The sequence below is a fragment of the Alosa alosa genome, chromosome 17, assembly GCF_017589495.1.
Source record: "Alosa alosa isolate M-15738 ecotype Scorff River chromosome 17, AALO_Geno_1.1, whole genome shotgun sequence".
NCBI classification, from domain to species: domain Eukaryota; kingdom Metazoa; phylum Chordata; class Actinopteri; order Clupeiformes; family Clupeidae; genus Alosa; species Alosa alosa.
Genome location: NC_063205.1, coordinates 18900424 through 18918766, shown reverse-complemented (window position 1 = coordinate 18918766; position 18343 = coordinate 18900424). Strand labels below are relative to the sequence as shown.

Genomic DNA, 18343 nt, shown 5'->3' with positions numbered 1-18343 from the left:
ACTAGAACTCTACCTCTACCAACCACCCCACCTCTCTCTCTCTTTCTCTTTCACTGAAGAGGATGGTATGACCCATGCTCTCATAGTGTGTTTCTCACTTTGTAGGTCCTTGTAGCGTTCCCTTGGTCTTTCTCCCTATACATTCACAGTGGCACCCATTCATAAAGTCTCCCCATGCATTACGTATGTGCTTCATGTATGTAATTCCATGTGATTATTCCATATTTGGTAATTCCACGCATCATTTATTCATTTGCTGAGAGCTGACTGGGCTCCTTGCCATGCCATGAGTCAACGGTGAGTCATCAATGCATTAGATTAGCCGGCCTATTACAGATATCAAAGCATTTGGCAAGTAGAAGCACGGTACAAATAGGGACAGGCCTAAGGTTTGGAGAAGATTTAGGTTATTGTCACTTGGGTCACTTGTCACTAAGGTAGTTGCGTAGTCTGGTTAGCTGACAAGTGTGTTGAAAGCTTGTTAACTTGCTACTGACAGTTTGTTGACTATCGATTACAGGTACTTAAAATGAAGTAATACAAAGCCCTGTGTCCACATACTCACTTTAAAATGATGGTTCCATCTTCACAAGGACACCACCAAAATATCAAGATTAGCCCTGTGATGTGGTGCCAAGTAAATGTGGGTGCAATAGTGCATTAACGTTCATACTTTGAACCTCTACACTTTACTTGGTTACACTTTACTTGACAGTATCAACATAAGAGTGACATGACACTGTCATGAACATGTCATAAACAAGTAATAAATGTTTATGACATAACGCTTCTGTTTTTAAGTGACATTCTGTTTTTGTCAACAAGTTAGGGTTAGGGTTAGGATTAGGTTTAAGATTAGAGTTAGGATTAGGGTTAGGGGTTAGGATTAGGGTTCATGTGTCATGACAGTGTCATGTGACAGGAATATGACATACTCAGTGGTTAAAGTGGGATTTGGCAGGTGGGGGAACCCTAAAATCCAGTGTCTGTGCAACAGGGAAAAATGACTCACCGTTGGACAAGATATTGAGCATCGTGGTGTAGCAATACTTGAAGAATTGCTAGCTTCTTGGTCACCTCTGTACATGCACAATTAACTCACCGTTTATTTGAACAATATCATCTAGCGCTATATCGTTGGTATGAAAGAATATATTTATTATTCATTTATTTGAGGTGGCGGAACTACGTTCTTCCCCCCCCCACACACACAGACTTTAACCCCTGGACATACTGTCATGGGGATATCCTTTACCAACTCCACTCCCACTCCTGTCATATTGCTTAAATATAGTTCCTCTGGGTCCCTGGCCTTCTGTACTGGCAACACAGGCCTGTAGGAAGTTAATAGACAATCACACTGAGGATTGGCTCATATTGAGCTTCTGTTAATGCGCAGATGTTTTAACTTGGCAAGGAAGAATCTGTTTCAGATATCATGCATGCACACGCACACACACACACACACACACACACGCACACACTCACTCACGCACACACACATACACACAATTATGACATGACATCTATCCAGCCATCCACCCATAACTAAATAAAGCAACACATTACTCCACAAAACACATCTGTGTGAAATAAAACCAACAGTCAATCCACTGTGTGTTATATAATTGTCTCATATTCCAACATGGATGTATAAACCACCAAGTGAAGCTATTTATTCTGTTCCTGATGTATGCTTCTGAATTAAACAATGGCAGTTTTCCCCATAATGGTGTAAAACAACTAAATCAACTCAATGCCCCTCAAGGGAGATCTGTGGATGAACCACTGAGATGCAGGCAGTACATTTGAATGCCTCTCTCTCTTTACGGGCCCAAGTGATATGTTTATCAACCTATGATTACACACACATGTAGACAAACACACATGTAGACAAACACACATGGAAATACCAACACACAGAGATAAAAGTACCCTTCCCTGGACTTTAGCAGACTCAACGGTACTAACACACACACACACACACACACACACACACACACACACACACTCTCAAAAAACAAAGACGGGAACAACTTTTATGATTCCATTAGCTTGAGTTAATGAAAGAACTTGTAGTCCACACAGTGCCTCACAACCAATTATCTATGCACACTTATTTGTGTGCCTCAACAAAAGGCAGAGCATTCATATTTGTTGACAGAATAACAGAAAGGAATAGCACTCAAACCTAAGACTGTAACCCGCCTGAGGCAGGTAGCTAGTATAGCTGTGTATTTTCTTTGCCTTTAAGAATTAGGCTTATGACCTGTCTAAATACATTAGCTAAGGCAGTCAGAGATTAATGAGAAGAAGACAGTTTCCACTGCCAAAGCTTAGCGTTACTTGAAATATCCTGCCTGAGTATAAATCCACAACTAAAACGATACGGCTTGATTTCAGACATGTCAGATTTGGTGAGTTATATGATATGTTGTTTCCTCTTTGGGCTACCCCTACACACACAAACACAGATAGAGAGAGAGAGAGAGAGAGAGAGAGAGAGAGAGAGAGAGAGAAACACACACACCCACACAGACACAGACACAGACACACAAACAGTTATTCTGTCACGAAACACTGCTCTATTTTTAGACAGGAGGGGAAAACCTTGGCCTGCCTTCCTCGAAAATCCCCACCGATTTGGCACCCCCAAATGAAGGCACCCCCCTCCCCTGTCTCTTCTCCCTTTCTCTCCTCCTCCTCCTCCCTACCCACCTAGTGTCAGTTATGTGGCGCACCAGCGACAGCTCGCCAGGGCTGACCAATCATCTCGCTCCGTCTGCACCACCTCCTCTGGCCCACAACCCAGCCATCTGTTTGAGCAGCACAAGGCACTCGTCCCTACGTCTCCACCTCCATGCCACCGCCCTGCGCCACAGTCTCAGCTACAGCTACAGTGTGCCTCCACAGTAGGCCTGCTATAGACCCTTTCAACAATAAAAACAAAAACAATGCTTGAACGTTCTATTTGGGCCCCAATCTACTTCCTCTGCATTAAGATAACATATGGAATGTTAAAACGGAAGCCTTGTGGGGCCAACTATGATGCTGATAATGGAACTCTCTTGAAAGGGTCTGTCACAGTAAATTTGTTCCGGCCAGGGAAAAAGTTCCGGATGACGCAACAATACCGTTCTAATCAGCTGTTCGGCAGCGTTGCTACGCTGGTCGCTATGCAATATATCTGGTGAGGGCAGCTCGCGCATTAACGTGAAGTGCATCTTGTCACTGCGTCATATCACCTCAGACCAGCGAGAGCGCAACTCCAAATTTCCTTGGGATACCCACATCTACTGCCACAGGCCCTATTATTTATTTATTTATTTATTTTCAAAATCGTGATAATTTACATTCGTTTTAGTACGATTCATTAGCTATACAAGTTAGAGTTTCTTAGTTTCTTAACGTTTAGTGTTTGTAGCATTAGCCAGCCCTAATTAACTTTTGTGTTGACGTTAGCTGTCAGTGGCTGACAAAGCATAAGTTGTTAGCGCATAGTTATCTTTATTTAAAACATTTTGTGATTTTGATAGTGACAAACAGTTGTTAAGATGGTGTTGTTACACGACATTTTCTTTTATCTTTCCAGCAAAGAGAAGTACAAGCAAGGGGTCACTGAGTCTTCCAAGAGGGCAATCAGGAAAGCAGCCAACAACTTCTCTCTTCAAGGTACGTTACGGTTGTGTAAATGCTTTAGCTGCGAACTAATTTACTATCTGCTATGCAGATTATGTCAGAAATCTGTTATGTTAACTTAACTGAATTACTTCGCTAACCATTTGTGTTATATTATCAAATAACTAGCTGGACTGCTAACTTGCTTCAAAGTTCGCCAAGCTCAACACCTTAACGTTAGCACAATCACCTTAGCACAATCATAGCCTTCAAAATGTGTCATTCCCCAACAATTTGCCATTTCTAATCAAATGTTTCGCGTTTCTCGGGTTATGAAAGGTGTATATCTACTTTCACGGTTACATGCGTCATTATTATGACATTTTTTTTGTATATTTACCTCAGAATTCACCTGAGGGACTAAAGCTAGATTGACAACTTCATTAATAAAATCTAGCCCAGAGGTAATGGCGACTGTAACGCAAGTTATTTGGTGTACCCACACTTAGTGTTGCTAATGGCCAGGTCTTCCACCTAGACAATGTAGTTTCTTTTATAATTAATTTTTTATATATTTTTTTCTTTTTCAGGTGACATCATGTTCTACAGAGGGACTGATGGACATTCCATGAGGAGGGTTGTTTTCTCTGAGGAAGAGAAGGTTACCATCCTAGAGGAGGTCCATGCTGGTCATTTCGGCAGGGACAGGATGATGGAGAAGATCAGGCAGAGGTTTTATTGGCACAACATCACAGCTCATGTCGACAATTGGGTTGGTGAATTTATATTAGTTCGGTTCTGACAGTACAACTGTTTCATTTTCTATGTACAGATGAATTGCTATTAACAGTTTCTGTTCATTCTTCATTTGCTGTGAAGGTCAGCACCTGCGAACCATGCCAGACGTTCGAGAGGGTGAAGACAGAGCCACCAGAGATGAAGCCAATTAAACCTGTGGCACCTTGGCACATGATCGGTGAGATTGCACTTTCACATGGATTTGCTAGAGACGTGACAGATCACAGATTGAACTCTTCTTTTCTTCTGTCTAACATTTATATGAAGGTGTTGACCTCATCGGTCCATTGAAGAAGTCGCGGAAATCAGGTAACCGATACCTACTAACAGCCACTGATTTTTTTTTTTTTTTTTTACCAAATGGGTGGAGACTAGACCCATTAAGGCGAAAAAAGCAGTGCTGACATCTGAGGTATGTATATAAACTAGGGCTGTCAATCGATTAAAAATTTGAATCAAATGAATTACATTCTCTGTGTAATTAACCTAGATTAATCGCATGCATCCAGTTTTGCTATGAACATATCCTAAAAACAACTTTGGCAGATGAGTGAATCAATGAACAGCCAAACCAACATTATAGACTTTAGAGTTCAACGTGTCTCTCTTTTATTATAATTTTCCCTTTGGGTCAGCATAGTGCCTGGTTTCAGATGTTCAGAAGTAATGTGTGGAATAACACCTATGATTTATCCTTTTTTTGGCCATTCAAACATGTAGATTTTGATTCACATAATTACTAGGTTGTTGCCTTTTCTATCCAGTAGGTGGCAGTCCAGGATAAGAAATAGCAGTTCAAGAAAATAAACTAAATAGTAGGAACAAATATATTAAAGGAGCATATCCTACAAGTGCACACGGAAATGTAATGTGTGAAGTTATTGGAATGGAAATAAATGTAACCACCTTCCACATACTTTTGAAGACATTTTGTTCCAAGTGTGCAACAAATGTAGACAATTTATTAACGGAGTTTGTCGGTTAGTTAGTTATTCGGTCATAGGGTAGGCTCTGCAAAACGGAGTGTTTTGCACTGAGGTGCTACTTCAGACTTGACAAACTCCTATGGTAGGCAACAGAAATTTCTTACTGCAGAAATAGTACATTGATGCTCCTGTCAACAGTATTGGTCTGGGTGTTTTTAAACGTAGGCCTAGGCTAAATGTTTCATTCAAAGCAGTGCTTTCTCGTCTGCCTCCTTCAGTCACGATAGCCAGACTGCACTGGGTCAAATGTCACTATGAAATGCGATTAAGCACATGTTAATTACCACCAATGATCTAATCCTTTATAACATTATGTTGTAGGCAATGATGGACATCTTCCTCACACATGGCTCTCCTGAGGTCATCTTAACGGACCGAGGAGGTCGGAATTTTGGAACAGGGTAACGTTTTACTGTAGTCGTTACAGTTAACTGGTGTTATCTAAGTAATTGCTTACAGTTTTTCTGATTGCTTAAGCACATTTTTTTGTAGCTATTGGCTATTTTTGCAAAACTCGAATAGGAAAACCTTTCACCAAATCAGCAAAACATTGTAGTTGTCTTGCAAAAGCTTTTTTCTGAATGCTTAAACAAAATCGTGATTCTTATAGCACAATTTCAAAAACTATTAATACTTATAAAACCACTCACTGAGTTTGCAAAACTAAAAGCACTGCGTGAGGTGAAGCACACACTAATCCCAATGCAGTGAGCTGCCTGTAACAACAGCGGCACTCGGGGAGCAGTGAGGGATTAGTGCCTTGCTCAAGGGCACTTCAGCCATGCCTACTGGTTGGGGTTTGAACCGGCAACCCTCGGGTTACAAGTCCGAAGCGCTAACCAGTAGGCCACGACTGCCCCCTGAGGAAGAGGACGTGGATGTGAAGAAGCGAGAGGGAGAGGACGACAAGGAGGTGAAGTTAGAGGAAGAGGACAAGGAGGACTTCCCCCTCCTCGTCCTCCTTGTCCATGTCATCCTCTCCCCCTCACTTCTTCACCTCCACGTCCTCTTCCTAGGCCTCCTCTAATTCTCACTCTTCTTACTCTTCCTGCTCCCTCATTTTACTCCACACGGATGTATGTTTATGCTGCATTTTACAACGGCATTGAATGTGATTCAGCCAATCACAATCAAGGACCGGAACTATCAGTTTTAGAATTAGCAATCTCAAAGTGCTACAGAGCAACTTTTTTTTTTTTTTTTTTTAAATGTAATTTAATGTGTGTATGTATGTCTTTCTGCCTAAGGTTAATCAGAAGATGTTTGAAAAATGTGGGGTGAAACACCGAATGTCATCAGCATACCACCCACAGACAAATGGTATGCATAATTGTTGGTAGTGTTATTGTAATTGACTACTATGATTGTTACTCTAAATGTAATTTATTTCTTGTAGGTTTGGATGAACGCACAAATCAGACCCTAAAAAAAGCGATTGGGGAAAACCCTAAAGGGGTATCAAGAAAGTTGGGAGGACAAGCTGAAGGAGATTGTGTTTGCACATAACTCCTCTTTTCAGGCATCCTCCAAGTACTCTCCTTTTCGGCTAATGTATGGCCGAGAGCCACGACTCTTCTGTGAGGTATGTTGTAATGTATGTAATTCATTCATGTTTTGTTTGTTGCCATGTTTAACCTACTGAATCTGAAGTATCACTTTGTGAAATAGATTGTAGATGGTGACCCAGTTGGAGAAGTTTCAGCTGTTGCAGAGGAGGACATCGAGGCCTTTGTTCGAGAACGCACCGAGGCAGATGCGGATGTGTTCAACAAAGTAATGAATTTTATTACTGAAAACTGACAGAATGTCTAATTTCTTTCTGTGTAATCTTACAAAGTACATGAATCTGTCCAGGTGCTCGTCAACATCGAGAAGGCCCAAGAGAGGCAGAAGGCAGCCTATCGAGAAAAAAAAGACAAAGGCCAAGCACTTCACCATCATTCCTGGTATGGAGGTGCTGAAGAAAAATGAGAGGAAGTGTGGCAGACCTGGCATGGCTATGCTTCCTGACTGGCCAAACAAGTATAGGTATATTTAGCTTTTGAATGTTGTTGATTGCAAATGATCAATTGATGATTGGTGACATAGCATGTAATAACTTAAATTGTTTATGCTTGAAAGGGTCATCGAAGTGGAGGACAACCTTGTCCAGTTGGAGACAATGGAAGGCAAACCCCTGACTTCCAAAACACCCTATGCCTCAGTGAAGCCTTTGCTGAAAAGTATGTGTTTAAGTCAGTATATGTATTTATTTTATGATCGTGACTGTGACAACAAAGTAATACATTTAATTTTTTATCTTAGGGTCCCAGACTGACAGAGGTGCTGACTGCTCAGAGTTGGTGGAGGACACTCTCAAGGTAAGTTAGTTAAGCTTAGTCAACATTTAAAGAATGTTAGTGACTTAATGTTATGTCTGCAACCTTCATGATGTTGGTTATCTTACTACTTGGACAATGCTTTTACTGGAGTTGGGTTAGCGCAGAAGCCGGAAAAGTTGTAGGGGACAATGGCCCTTGTAATATAATTCACATATGTGTGTCACTTTGGATTTGTAAATACAAATGTACTTGTCTGTCTACAGGTGACATGCAGCAGAACCCCAAATGATACCAGCTCCAAGACTGAGCAAGACACACTAGAGGTAAAAAAAAAGGTAAAACTGCTATTATAGTTTATATTGGAAGCTATGTCCTTACATTGTGAATTAATCATTATTTCTAATGTTTTAGGAGGATGGCATTGTCATCACTGGTGTCCAGTCAGGGCGGACTTTGCCAGCAGTGCTGAGCAGAAGGGTGGAGGACTTCAGGGCCATGCTACTCAGTCCACATAGCTGGCTTGATGATTGAGCAATTGATCATGCCCAGGCTCTCCTAAAGTTGCAGTACCCCAACATCGGAGGCCTCCACGCCACCACCTCCGTGGCTCTACTATCTACTGTGCCGTCAAAAACCCAGGGGTTTGTGCAGATTTTAAATGTTTGTGCAAACCACTGGGTTACGGTAAGTGACATTGGGTGTAAGGTGGGTGCTGTGAATATTTTTGATTCCCTAAACAGAGCCCATACGCAGGAGTTCGAGGTTCAGGTGACAGGTTTGCTCTGTTTTCCTGGGAAGAGTGTGACCATGCAGTGGCCCGTTGTCCAGCAGCAGGAAGGTGGCACCGACTGTGGGCTGTTTGCTATTGCAAACAGTCTCACCATCTGCAGAGGTGAGGATCCATGCATTACCACTTATGATCAGAGACTCATGCGAGACCATCTTTTTGCATGTTTTCAGAAGGGCTTCCTGACACCATTCCCGGGTTATGTGGAGAGCCCCCCGATGACCTTAGGCCACGCCATGGAGGTGGACATCCATTGCCTCTGCCGCCGAGCAATCCGATCAGGTAAGGATCCTGTTGTTGTCTGCAGGAGGTGCAGGCAACTTTTCCACCAGTTTTGTCTGAGCCATGTTTTAGATTTTGCAGAGTATGTCTGCCCTAGATGTACTGTTGTTGTGTTGTGTTAATCTTTTCTTTGAGCTTTTTTTTTTCTCGCAGGTTTAATGCAGAACATTTAAATAAAATTTGTATGTATTGGCAGAATGTTATGAGCATAACTATACCATATTTAAGCTGTGTTCCATATTCTTAACTGTTGTTTGTCCTAGATGTACTGCTGTCGTGTTCCTGTTGTGTTAATCTTTTCTCTAAGTTGGTCACTTGCAGATTGTATCCAGACACTCAGTTACAATCAGTTTAAATAATTAATTAATTAATCAATCAGTTCTTTATTTAATCAGTTATTTATCTAATAAGTTAATTATTTAATCAGTTAATTATTGTTAATTATTTAATCAGTAAAAAAAAAAAAAAAAAAAACCCTCTCTAAGGCCTGTACCTTGACGCTGGTGAGGGGGCTTTTCACTAAACCAGGCCTTGTCAAGTGTAGTTAATTAATTTGTGTACTTTGTGTATGGTGTGCTTTCATTAATTCACTTGTGTGGTTTATACTTTAATTCATTACATTTTGTACAGTGTGATTGAGCATTGTGTGTTTGAGCACTGTGTGTCATGGATTTGCTGTGGACATTTCTATATCTGCCACTTTACAATTATGGCTACACGAGACACACCCCTCTTTGCCCAGATTTGGCGGTGTGCGAGATGTGTGGGGCTTGCGTTTGTTCTGTGTGATAAAAAGACAGGTTCAGTGGAGGTAGGGGGAGAAGGTGAAATGGACTGAGAGGGCATGGACGCAGGGGAGAGAGTAGCGGCAGAAACCGGGAGAAAGCAGATAGAGAAGAATCTGTGTGGACTGGTGTGGACAGAGTGCACACCAACGTGAGACACAGGTGGAACCGGAAGGACAGGCCAGCCAGACACGGAACTTGATTAAACGCCTATCTGAGCTAAGTGAAGGAAAGTTGTCCTGTCAGACAACTTTGTGTGTGCATGTGTGTGAGTGCGATCTGAAACTCTGTGTTCGCGACTGAGGGCTTTTTTTTTGTCTTTTAACAGTGGTGAAGCCATTTAAACGAGCCCGCAGAGTGGTGTAGAAGGCCACCAGGCGTCAGCGAGAGAGTACGATGACTTCACTTAATCCCTGTCTCTGGTGCTGTAACTAGGTGCACTTGCACTGTTGGACCCGGACTCTATCATTGTGGACTGTATTTATAACTCTACTCGTCACATTCCACACTGTTTTGAGATTCTCATCTACGGACTGGCTAATGAACTATGACTGAATGTTGATTAAGTGCACATTGTCTATTTTGTGATTGTGATTTTATACTATTGCTAATTTACACTACTGTTTTTTACTGCTTATTTATTATAGTGGTTGTGTACTTTATTAAACTTGTTAAACTGTAAATCAGTGGTCTGCCTTTTCCTAGCAGTGGAGAACTTTAATGCTGGTAGTTAAGGACCTCACACCAAGTGTGACAGAATTTGTAGTCTATTGCAGTCTTGGGCAAGTTACTTCAAAAGCGTAATGCATTATTTATTACTTGTTACTGTCATCTCAAAGTAATTTGTTACATTACAATATTATTGTCTTTGAATTGTCAGGCATTACACTACATTTACATTACTTTCACCAAAATAACAGGAAATATGGATTTGGTGTTCTCAATAGATCTTCATGTGTTCAATGCAGCTCATTACATGGCAGGAGGTGATGTGGTATGGCATAATGACTGAGCTAGGCTTAAGGCTAACAAAAGAACAATATAATGGTTGCAGTTATGGCTCATGGGACAATGTAGGCCCTAAAGGCCAAAGGTCACTCACAACTTAATATAGTAAAATATAGCCATAGTGAAATTGTATGTTGACTTTAAATGGTTCTCATCATTGCTGGTTGCCTTTCCTTCCACTTACAGTGGTGTAGACTTAATGCAAATAGTTTGAGAATAATGGCTACGATCTTTATAAAAGCAACATTTTAGTTATTCTCACTGCTTGAAATGAGAAGTATAGCCTAACCATGTTAGATCTGTTGCATGAATGGCAGAGATAACTCAAATTCCCTTTCTACAGTCATTTAAACAAGGCAATCAAATTCCAGGACCAGCATACAGTAGATTACTTTTTTTTTTTTATTCTTGGATAATCTTCTCTGGTGCCAATTGAGCATTTCTCAATTTTGGATTAAAAAAGCAAAGTAACTTCAGTTACTGAGAATTGTCCCGAGTAAAATATTACTGAAATTGTATTGGTAATGCCTTACATTACTGCATTACAGCAAAAAGCAATGCATTACTGTAATTACATTACTTTTTTAATGCATTACTCCCAACACTGGTGTATTGAGTCTCTTAACTTTCACACAACTTTTAATTTGCACACGCACACACAAACGCCAAAGGCCGGCTCTCTAGTCTTCTGGAACATATATGGAGAGGAATCCCTGAAGAGGTCCAGACAACCCAGTGCAGCTGTACAGCTCTGACAACCTCACACATTACACATTTACCATGCTCTTTCCTCTCTCCTCCACCACCTTCCTCTACACTTCCCTTTCTTCCCTCTACCTCCTCTTCCACCACTTCTCTTACCACACTTTGACTAGTACTTAAATTGTAGGCATTCCTATCTTCTAATACTGGTATTAACAGATGCAGTGGTAATTCCTTACTATGGTCTCATTTATTTAACATTTAGACACTGTAGCTTAAATGTTATTCTGTTGCTGTAAATCACCTTGGATAAAAGTGTCTGTTAGATTAATAAATGTAAAATGAAAAGAATACTAGGTGTGGGATGTTTTACTTCTCTGAAACCTAACATCTAATATTTTTTTTAGTCTACCAATATGTTGCATGAATTATTGGATGTGGGCTTTATTAACTCTTGTATCTTGTAACTCTATGTATGCTCTGTTATAGCCACACCAAATGGTATTTGTTAAAGCACTAGCAGTTCACATCGCCTACTTTTTAAAAAGATTAAATATGTATGTTAGCGAATTTCCAAATTCACAAGATTACGTAGGCGGATTTGGCTGTTATAATTTGCTATGAGACTTCTCACTTTTCTTAGGACTCAATTGTTCTTTTTTTTATTTCGTTATCCTCAAAAAGAAACAAGCATGTTTTTCTTTTGCCAGGTATAATGCTAGGCTGTTGCAATCACCATAACCAAAATAACACCGAAAAGGAACACGTCTTCAATGTTGGTTTGGCTACTTAGCCTATGCCAGACTGTTGCATACAGCTTCAGAGCTGGACATATCCAGAGCTACTGACCTTGACAGGTACAAGGTAAAGGTAGGCTATTTAAACGTTAGTCCGAGAAACAAACACGTTTATTTATTTTTTTTAGTTTATTTAGTTTAAACGGAGGACTTGACGGTCACATTGTACAATAGCCTAGGCTACTATAGACCTATGTTTGCGTTAATGTAGCCTACTATAGAAAACGCATAGGCCATCACTGCATTTGTTGTCCATCCGACTGCAATTCAATGTCTATTTCAGTATGTTTTCTCATTCAAATGTCTTAATCATAGACTGTAAAAAATAAGGTAGGCTATTGTTACGTCTTCCGGAACTGCTCCCCCTGCTTTATATTCACGAGAAAGGCTAGGCAATCAAGGACATGGGTAGATGGAGGAGAAATCAAAAATAATAAATAAAAAGTGTGCAAAAGTTGGAGAAAGTCAGATATGTGTGTGTGTGTGTGTGTGTGTGTGTGTGTGTTTTGACGTGTGATGAAATAAGAAAATAAATAAAAGGTCTGTAGCATAGGGAGAGGGATGTAAAAGTGCTAAAAGTCTTGTAGGTGTGTGTGTGTGTGTGTGTGTGTGTGTGTGTGTGTGTGGGGGGGTCATGAGTGCTGAGGAGGAGGAGTGAGTGCAAAGTCAGTATAGTGTGAGTTCAGAGTTGGGAAATGTTTGAGAGTGCTGAGGAGTGAATGTGTGCAAAGTCAGTATAGTGTGAGTTCAGAGTTCGGATGGCCTGGGGATAAAAACTTCTCCTGAGTCTCTCAGTTCTGGCTTTGTGACTACATAGGCGTCTTCTTGATTTCAGCGGTAGGAATAATCCATTGTTAGGATGAGAAGAGTCCTTCAGAATCTTTTGGGCTCTTAGGAGTACTCTTCTGGAATAGATATCTTGTAGAGCAGGGAGTTGAGTTCTTATAGTACGTTCAGCTGAGCGCACTACTCTCTGCAGAGTACTACAATCTCTAACTGTGGAGTTCCCATACCAGGTGATGATGCTACCAGTTAGAACACTCTCAACCGCTGAAGTGTAGAAGGCCTTCATGATGGATGTAGAAACTTTGAATTTCCTTAGCTGACGAAGGAAGTAGAGTCGTTGTCTAGACTTCTTCAGAACATATTGAGTGTTAACAGTCCATGTTAAGTCTTCAGTAATGTGGACACCAAGGTATTTAAAACTTGTGACTCTCTCTACAGGTTGCCCGCTGATCATTAGTGGGGTGTAACTGTAGTTCTGCTGCTGCCTTCTGTAATCCACTACCATTTCCTTGGTTTTATTGATATTCAGTGTCAAGCTGTTAGATTGACACCACTGTGCCACCTCATCAACCTGATCCAAGTAGAACTGTTCATTGTTGTTACTAATCAGGCCCAAGATCACTGTGTCATCTGCAAACTTGATGATGGAGGTATGACTACTGTTGGCTTTGCAGTCATGTGTGTAGATGTTGTACAGCAGTGGACTCAAAACACAGCCTTGGGGAGCACCAGTGCTGATGGTTAATGAGTCAGATGTCAGACCCCCCACTCTAACCACTTGTGAACGGTTGGTGAGGAAGTCAAATATCCAGTGACACAGGGTGGTGTTCAGTCCTAAGGCCTTCATCTTTGTGACCAAGGTGAGAGGTACTATCGTGTTGAATGCTGAACTAAAGTCATCCTCACATAATTCCCATTCCCCTCCTCCAGGTGAGTTAAGGTGGTGTGCATGAGGTTTGAGATGGCATCCTCTGTAGACCTGTTGGCTCTGTAAGCAAATTGGAGGGGGGTCGAAGGAGGCAGGGAGGGATGAGCAGATAATGTTTTTCACAAGCTTCTCAAAACACTTCATCACTGTAGACGTCAGGGCTACTGGGCGGTAGTCATTCAGACATGATGGACTTTTGTTTTTCGGTACTGGAACAATAACAGACTGCTTGAGGCAAGTAGGAACTGTCTCTTGAGCCAATGATGTGTTAAAGATATAAGTGAACACAGGAGCTAACTGAGCAGCGCAGGATTTCAAAACCCTGTTAGAATTATTTATTATTTTTTACCCTCCTAAAGGCATTGCTCACATCGACCTCAGAGACACAGAAAGGTGCATCCTCATTTGCTTCACATGCTGCAGCTAGTCCAATATAGTCTGTGTTTTTCATGTCAAAGCGAGCATAAAAAGCATTAAGTTCATCAGGGAGGGCTTTACTCACATTCATCATAGGAGGGGACTTTCTTTCAAAGCCAGTGATGGTTCGGAGTCCTTTCCACACTCGTGCTGGATCACCCTCCAAGAAATCAGCTTCAACTCTGTCTCTATAGCGCCACTTAGCATCTTTAATAGCACTACGTAAACTATAAGATGCTGCTTTGTAATCCGTCATATCCCCTGAAATAAGCCCAGCATTGCTCACATGCACAAACCCGCACATACACACGCACGCACGCACACAACCATACACACACACCTGTGTCATACAGTATATGTACGCCACAACATAGATAGATGTACAAAGACACACTCACAAACACACGCCCACTCACACAGACAACCACCTCCCCAGCCCATGCATACACAGATACACACACTCATATGTACATTCACCCACTCACCCACACACACACAAACATACTGTACACACACACACAGCAGCTTCTTGGCCGACTGCCTTGACTGGCATCCAGCTCTTAGATTTCACAGCATCCCTTACGTCAGCACACCCTGAGGGGGGGACCCTGGAGGTTCCTCCACACATCTCATCCTTCGTCTTACCCCCCCCAATTACGTGTGAGATTTGTTCAAATGAGAACATCCCAGTTAAGGACCCCCCCCCCCACTAACGTGCAATTACGGATCACGTAGACACGCACTCCATCTCTGGGGATGGGGGTGATTTCAGACAGTTCTGTCAGAATTCCATTCTGTGTGTGCATGTTCCATAATTAAGATTGTAATTGAAATGGCAAGCTTATAAGGCTCCTTGATTTAATGTCTCGCATTATCAGCAAACAATTATGCCGCTAACGAGATGAAAGTCATTTGCCCAGATTTCTCAGAGGAACCTATGTAATAAAAAGGACTCTGAGCGTGACCGAATGCTTCACAGTTGCCACATAACCACTGATGAGATGTGCCAGACTTGGGACGTTCACTGGAAACACATACAAGAAATGAGGAGAAAATGAACATGGAGGCATCGAGTGTGTGGGTACAATATTCCCAATCATGTCTCAAACAAAGCCTGCAATCGGGGGGAACAGAGCTTCTCCCTTGATCATGTGGTGCCATGGTAACGGTGCTGCTTTTTCCTTTTTTTTCTTCTTTTTCTTCTTCTTCTTCGCTATCTCTCTGTTTGAGACCCGTCAGACTGGGGATGGAGAGGAAAGGATGGAGAAATAGGGGGAGATGGAGGAGGAGGGAGAGAAAGAGGGAGAAAAGGAGGAGGAGGAGAAATGGGAGAACGAACAGCGGCAGAGAAAGTGAAAATAAATTACTGTGTTGCTGGCGCAAAAAGAAAAAAAATAAGCAGGAAGAGGAAGGGATTCCCCGCTCACACCCCAAAGAGAAACGCGGGACTCCACAAGAGTGGGGGGATTTCAGTGTCGCCGCCGACTGGGGGATGCTCAGCGCACCAGGGTGTCTGTCTACGGTTAAGAGCAGACACTCTGGCTCCAGAGTAAATGGAAGCTCCAGTGATGCCGCCTAACAAATGTAGAACAATATGGAGCTGAGGAAGGATTAGATTTCAAGTCTGGGAAAACGAACACAGCTGAGCTGTAAATAATAGACTAGGAGAAAGAAGCTGGAGAAAAAGGCTCTGAATACAGATGAGAGTCTCAAATGATTTAAAGATTTACTTTTCTCTCTCTCTCTCTCTCTCTCTCTCTCCCACTCTCTCTCTTTCTCTTCTTCTCCCTCACTCGTTATTATTCCTATTCTTACTGACACGCTGGCAGTCTGCTCCCTTTCACTGGGGGACCCCGTATTTTTGCTGTAAACACACAGCTTTTGGCAACCAACCAGATGCACACATAAAAAAACAGTGTATCAAACATTTCCAGGCTTGCTCATTTGAATAATTCATTGTTACTGTGGAGCTCGTAAAGAATGAATTAAGTGGTGTTGGGGTAAATGTGGAGTGGGTTTGGATGGAAGGGAGGGGAGGTGTTGAGTCTTTGCCAGATTCAATACAATCAGTATACAGCACTTCATTGCAGACACAAGGCAAACAGCTAATGAGACTCTCTCCATTCAGAACACTGTATAGTTATATGAGGCTCTCAGGTAATCAGACCAACTGGTATGAAATGATTGACAGGTGATGTGACAAATGGGAGAAAAGGGGGCGCAGCATTGATCCAATTCTGATAGGTCTCTGGTTCATTCCCAGTTCATCTGACCTAACGCAGCTATACAGCAAACCCATAGTCAGTGTCACAGAGGTTGTGGTCCTTTTAGGCAAGTCCCCCTACTCAGCGGTCATATTGCAACGCACTTTGGGCACTTACCTATATCGGGCAGAACTGCTTCACAACAACAACCTCGGCAAGCAAGATCAGCGTCGAGATCACAACAAGTGACTGGTACGATGTATTCGCGCAACACACCACATGACTGGCACGATGTATTCACATGTCAACTTTTGGCCACGAAAGGGGCGGGATATGTGTAGACAACTGCCATATTAGCATTACAAACTAACCCCATGCTTTTCTGTGGAGGATTTTTTGAGTGCTGTGTCTCCTCATAGAAAGTCTCTGTTGTGGTTGTTTCCACCCATATCAGTGCACACGTCGCTATAAATAGACCACGGGACACGTGCCTGGGCTGACAGGTATGGAGGCGCCAGCACACCTTTCTCAGCTCTAGGGTGTGATCACAGTCCCTCATGTCACGTTGTGTTAAACGCAGGGGGGTGGTCATGGTGTTTTTTCAACGGGGTGGGTGTCAAACAACATGCGCCACACTCCTCCATTTCCATATCAGCCGACAAGACAAGCTGTCAAGAGGCGAAGTCCCGCCAAAAAAATCTCCTCGACCGTCCCTGCCTACCCACCACAACACCCACCAACCACTATTTTGTTTATCTGAATCGAAATGGGCATGTCTTCATCAGACAGAAGCACAGTGAGGAATAACCACTTTAAGTGCTGCGACTGTGACCGACTATCAGCCACATCCATCAGCAGTGAATAGGCCTCCCCTGGCAAGACACAACAGCCGAACAGCACAAGTATGTTTTATGGCTTAGGAAACGTATACTCTGGGATGTTAAATGGACGTAAATAGCCGCATGTGTCCAGTCCATAGGGCATTAGCATGATTTGGTTGTATTTATGGGCTTGTAGCGAATCGAACATAACAAGCCTTGGTCTGTTCATGTTGCACTGCATTGTGTTATTTACGGTTCTGTGAAGGAAATTCCCGTAGCAGGGCCAGCCTCACAAATAGCATGTCGGGGAGATCTAAACATGTTGCTGGCTGAACTCTTCATATTCACACCCCAATGACAAGACCAGTTGACAGAGATGGAGTCAGATGTGTTATGCGATGCACTCTGCTTTCTTCAACTGGTGGCAACATGGATTCACACTTTAGCTCTGTTGTAGAGTGATGTCGGCAAAACATGCCTTTGGGAAAGTGTTCTGGGAATTATAACACACAAAATCATTTCACAAAATCACACACAAGGACAGCACAATTTATATGGACAGATATTATATGGGGAGGAAGGTTAGATTTTGAGACTCAGTATTGTATAATAAAACACTTATGAGATGGTCAAATAAAATAAACATGCCTGTTCAGATATTCAATCTCAACATAAAACAATGCTGGGGGATGGAAATATAAAATATCCATAAAATATCCACGCCAACTCCTCCACTACCCCTGTGTCCAACAGTGTCCATTGTGTCTTTAGTCAGATTGTTTGTGTTGCTGCTATTTTTATTGCTAAGTGTTGCTCTGGTGATTTAAAGCTAAAGTCACTATTTACCTATCTACCTTTCTTTTCTCTCTCTCTCTCTCTCTCTGTCTCTCTCCCTCTTTTCTTTTTGTTGTGGGTGGGTATTTATCAAAGCTCACAAAAACAAATGAAAGTTGACAGCATCATTTGAAAAAAGGTCCTGTGTATCTAAAAGAAGGGCTGGTGGTTAAACAACGCGACCAGTGGCATTTAGTGGCCAAAAGTCTGATGTAATTTATTTAACTTTGTATATATTTATTTATGGAAGTATAGCCTACCAAACGGAA

At 42.0% G+C, this 18343-nt stretch overlaps 2 protein-coding genes across 3 annotated transcripts in view; one reads left to right on the top strand and one right to left on the bottom strand.

Annotated features, from left to right (window-relative positions):
- Positions 1–18343, bottom strand: part of kcnc2 (potassium voltage-gated channel, Shaw-related subfamily, member 2) — a 75473-nt gene that overhangs the window by 21323 nt on the left and 35807 nt on the right.
- On the top strand, positions 5784–10139 carry LOC125310330. 2 transcript variants are annotated; one of them, XM_048267633.1, is made up of 9 exons: positions 5784–5803; positions 6650–6722; positions 6799–6984; positions 7071–7175; positions 7257–7430; positions 7524–7624; positions 7707–7762; positions 7987–8046; positions 8135–9196. In XM_048267633.1, exons 4-9 carry the CDS (start codon positions 7078–7080, stop codon positions 8252–8254), a joined length of 609 nt encoding a protein of 202 aa, XP_048123590.1. In that variant the 5' UTR covers positions 5784–5803; positions 6650–6722; positions 6799–6984; positions 7071–7077; the 3' UTR covers positions 8255–9196. The 2 variants fall into 2 exon arrangements, 1 of the variants encoding a protein (XP_048123590.1); XR_007196283.1 differs by lacking the exon at positions 5784–5803 and adding an exon at positions 9906–10139 and having other exon boundaries at positions 8135–8792.

Bases quoted from the DNA above. Each gene is read 5' to 3' on its own strand.
- LOC125310330 (XM_048267633.1), top strand. From the start codon at position 7,078: ATGGTGACCCAGTTGGAGAAGTTTCAGCTGTTGCAGAGGAGGACATCG. The intron at 7,625-7,706 runs GTATGTGTTTAA...TTTTTATCTTAG, and splicing joins AGTGAAGCCTTTGCTGAAAA to GGTCCCAGACTGACAGAGGT. The intron at 7,763-7,986 runs GTAAGTTAGTTA...GTCTGTCTACAG, and splicing joins TGGTGGAGGACACTCTCAAG to GTGACATGCAGCAGAACCCC.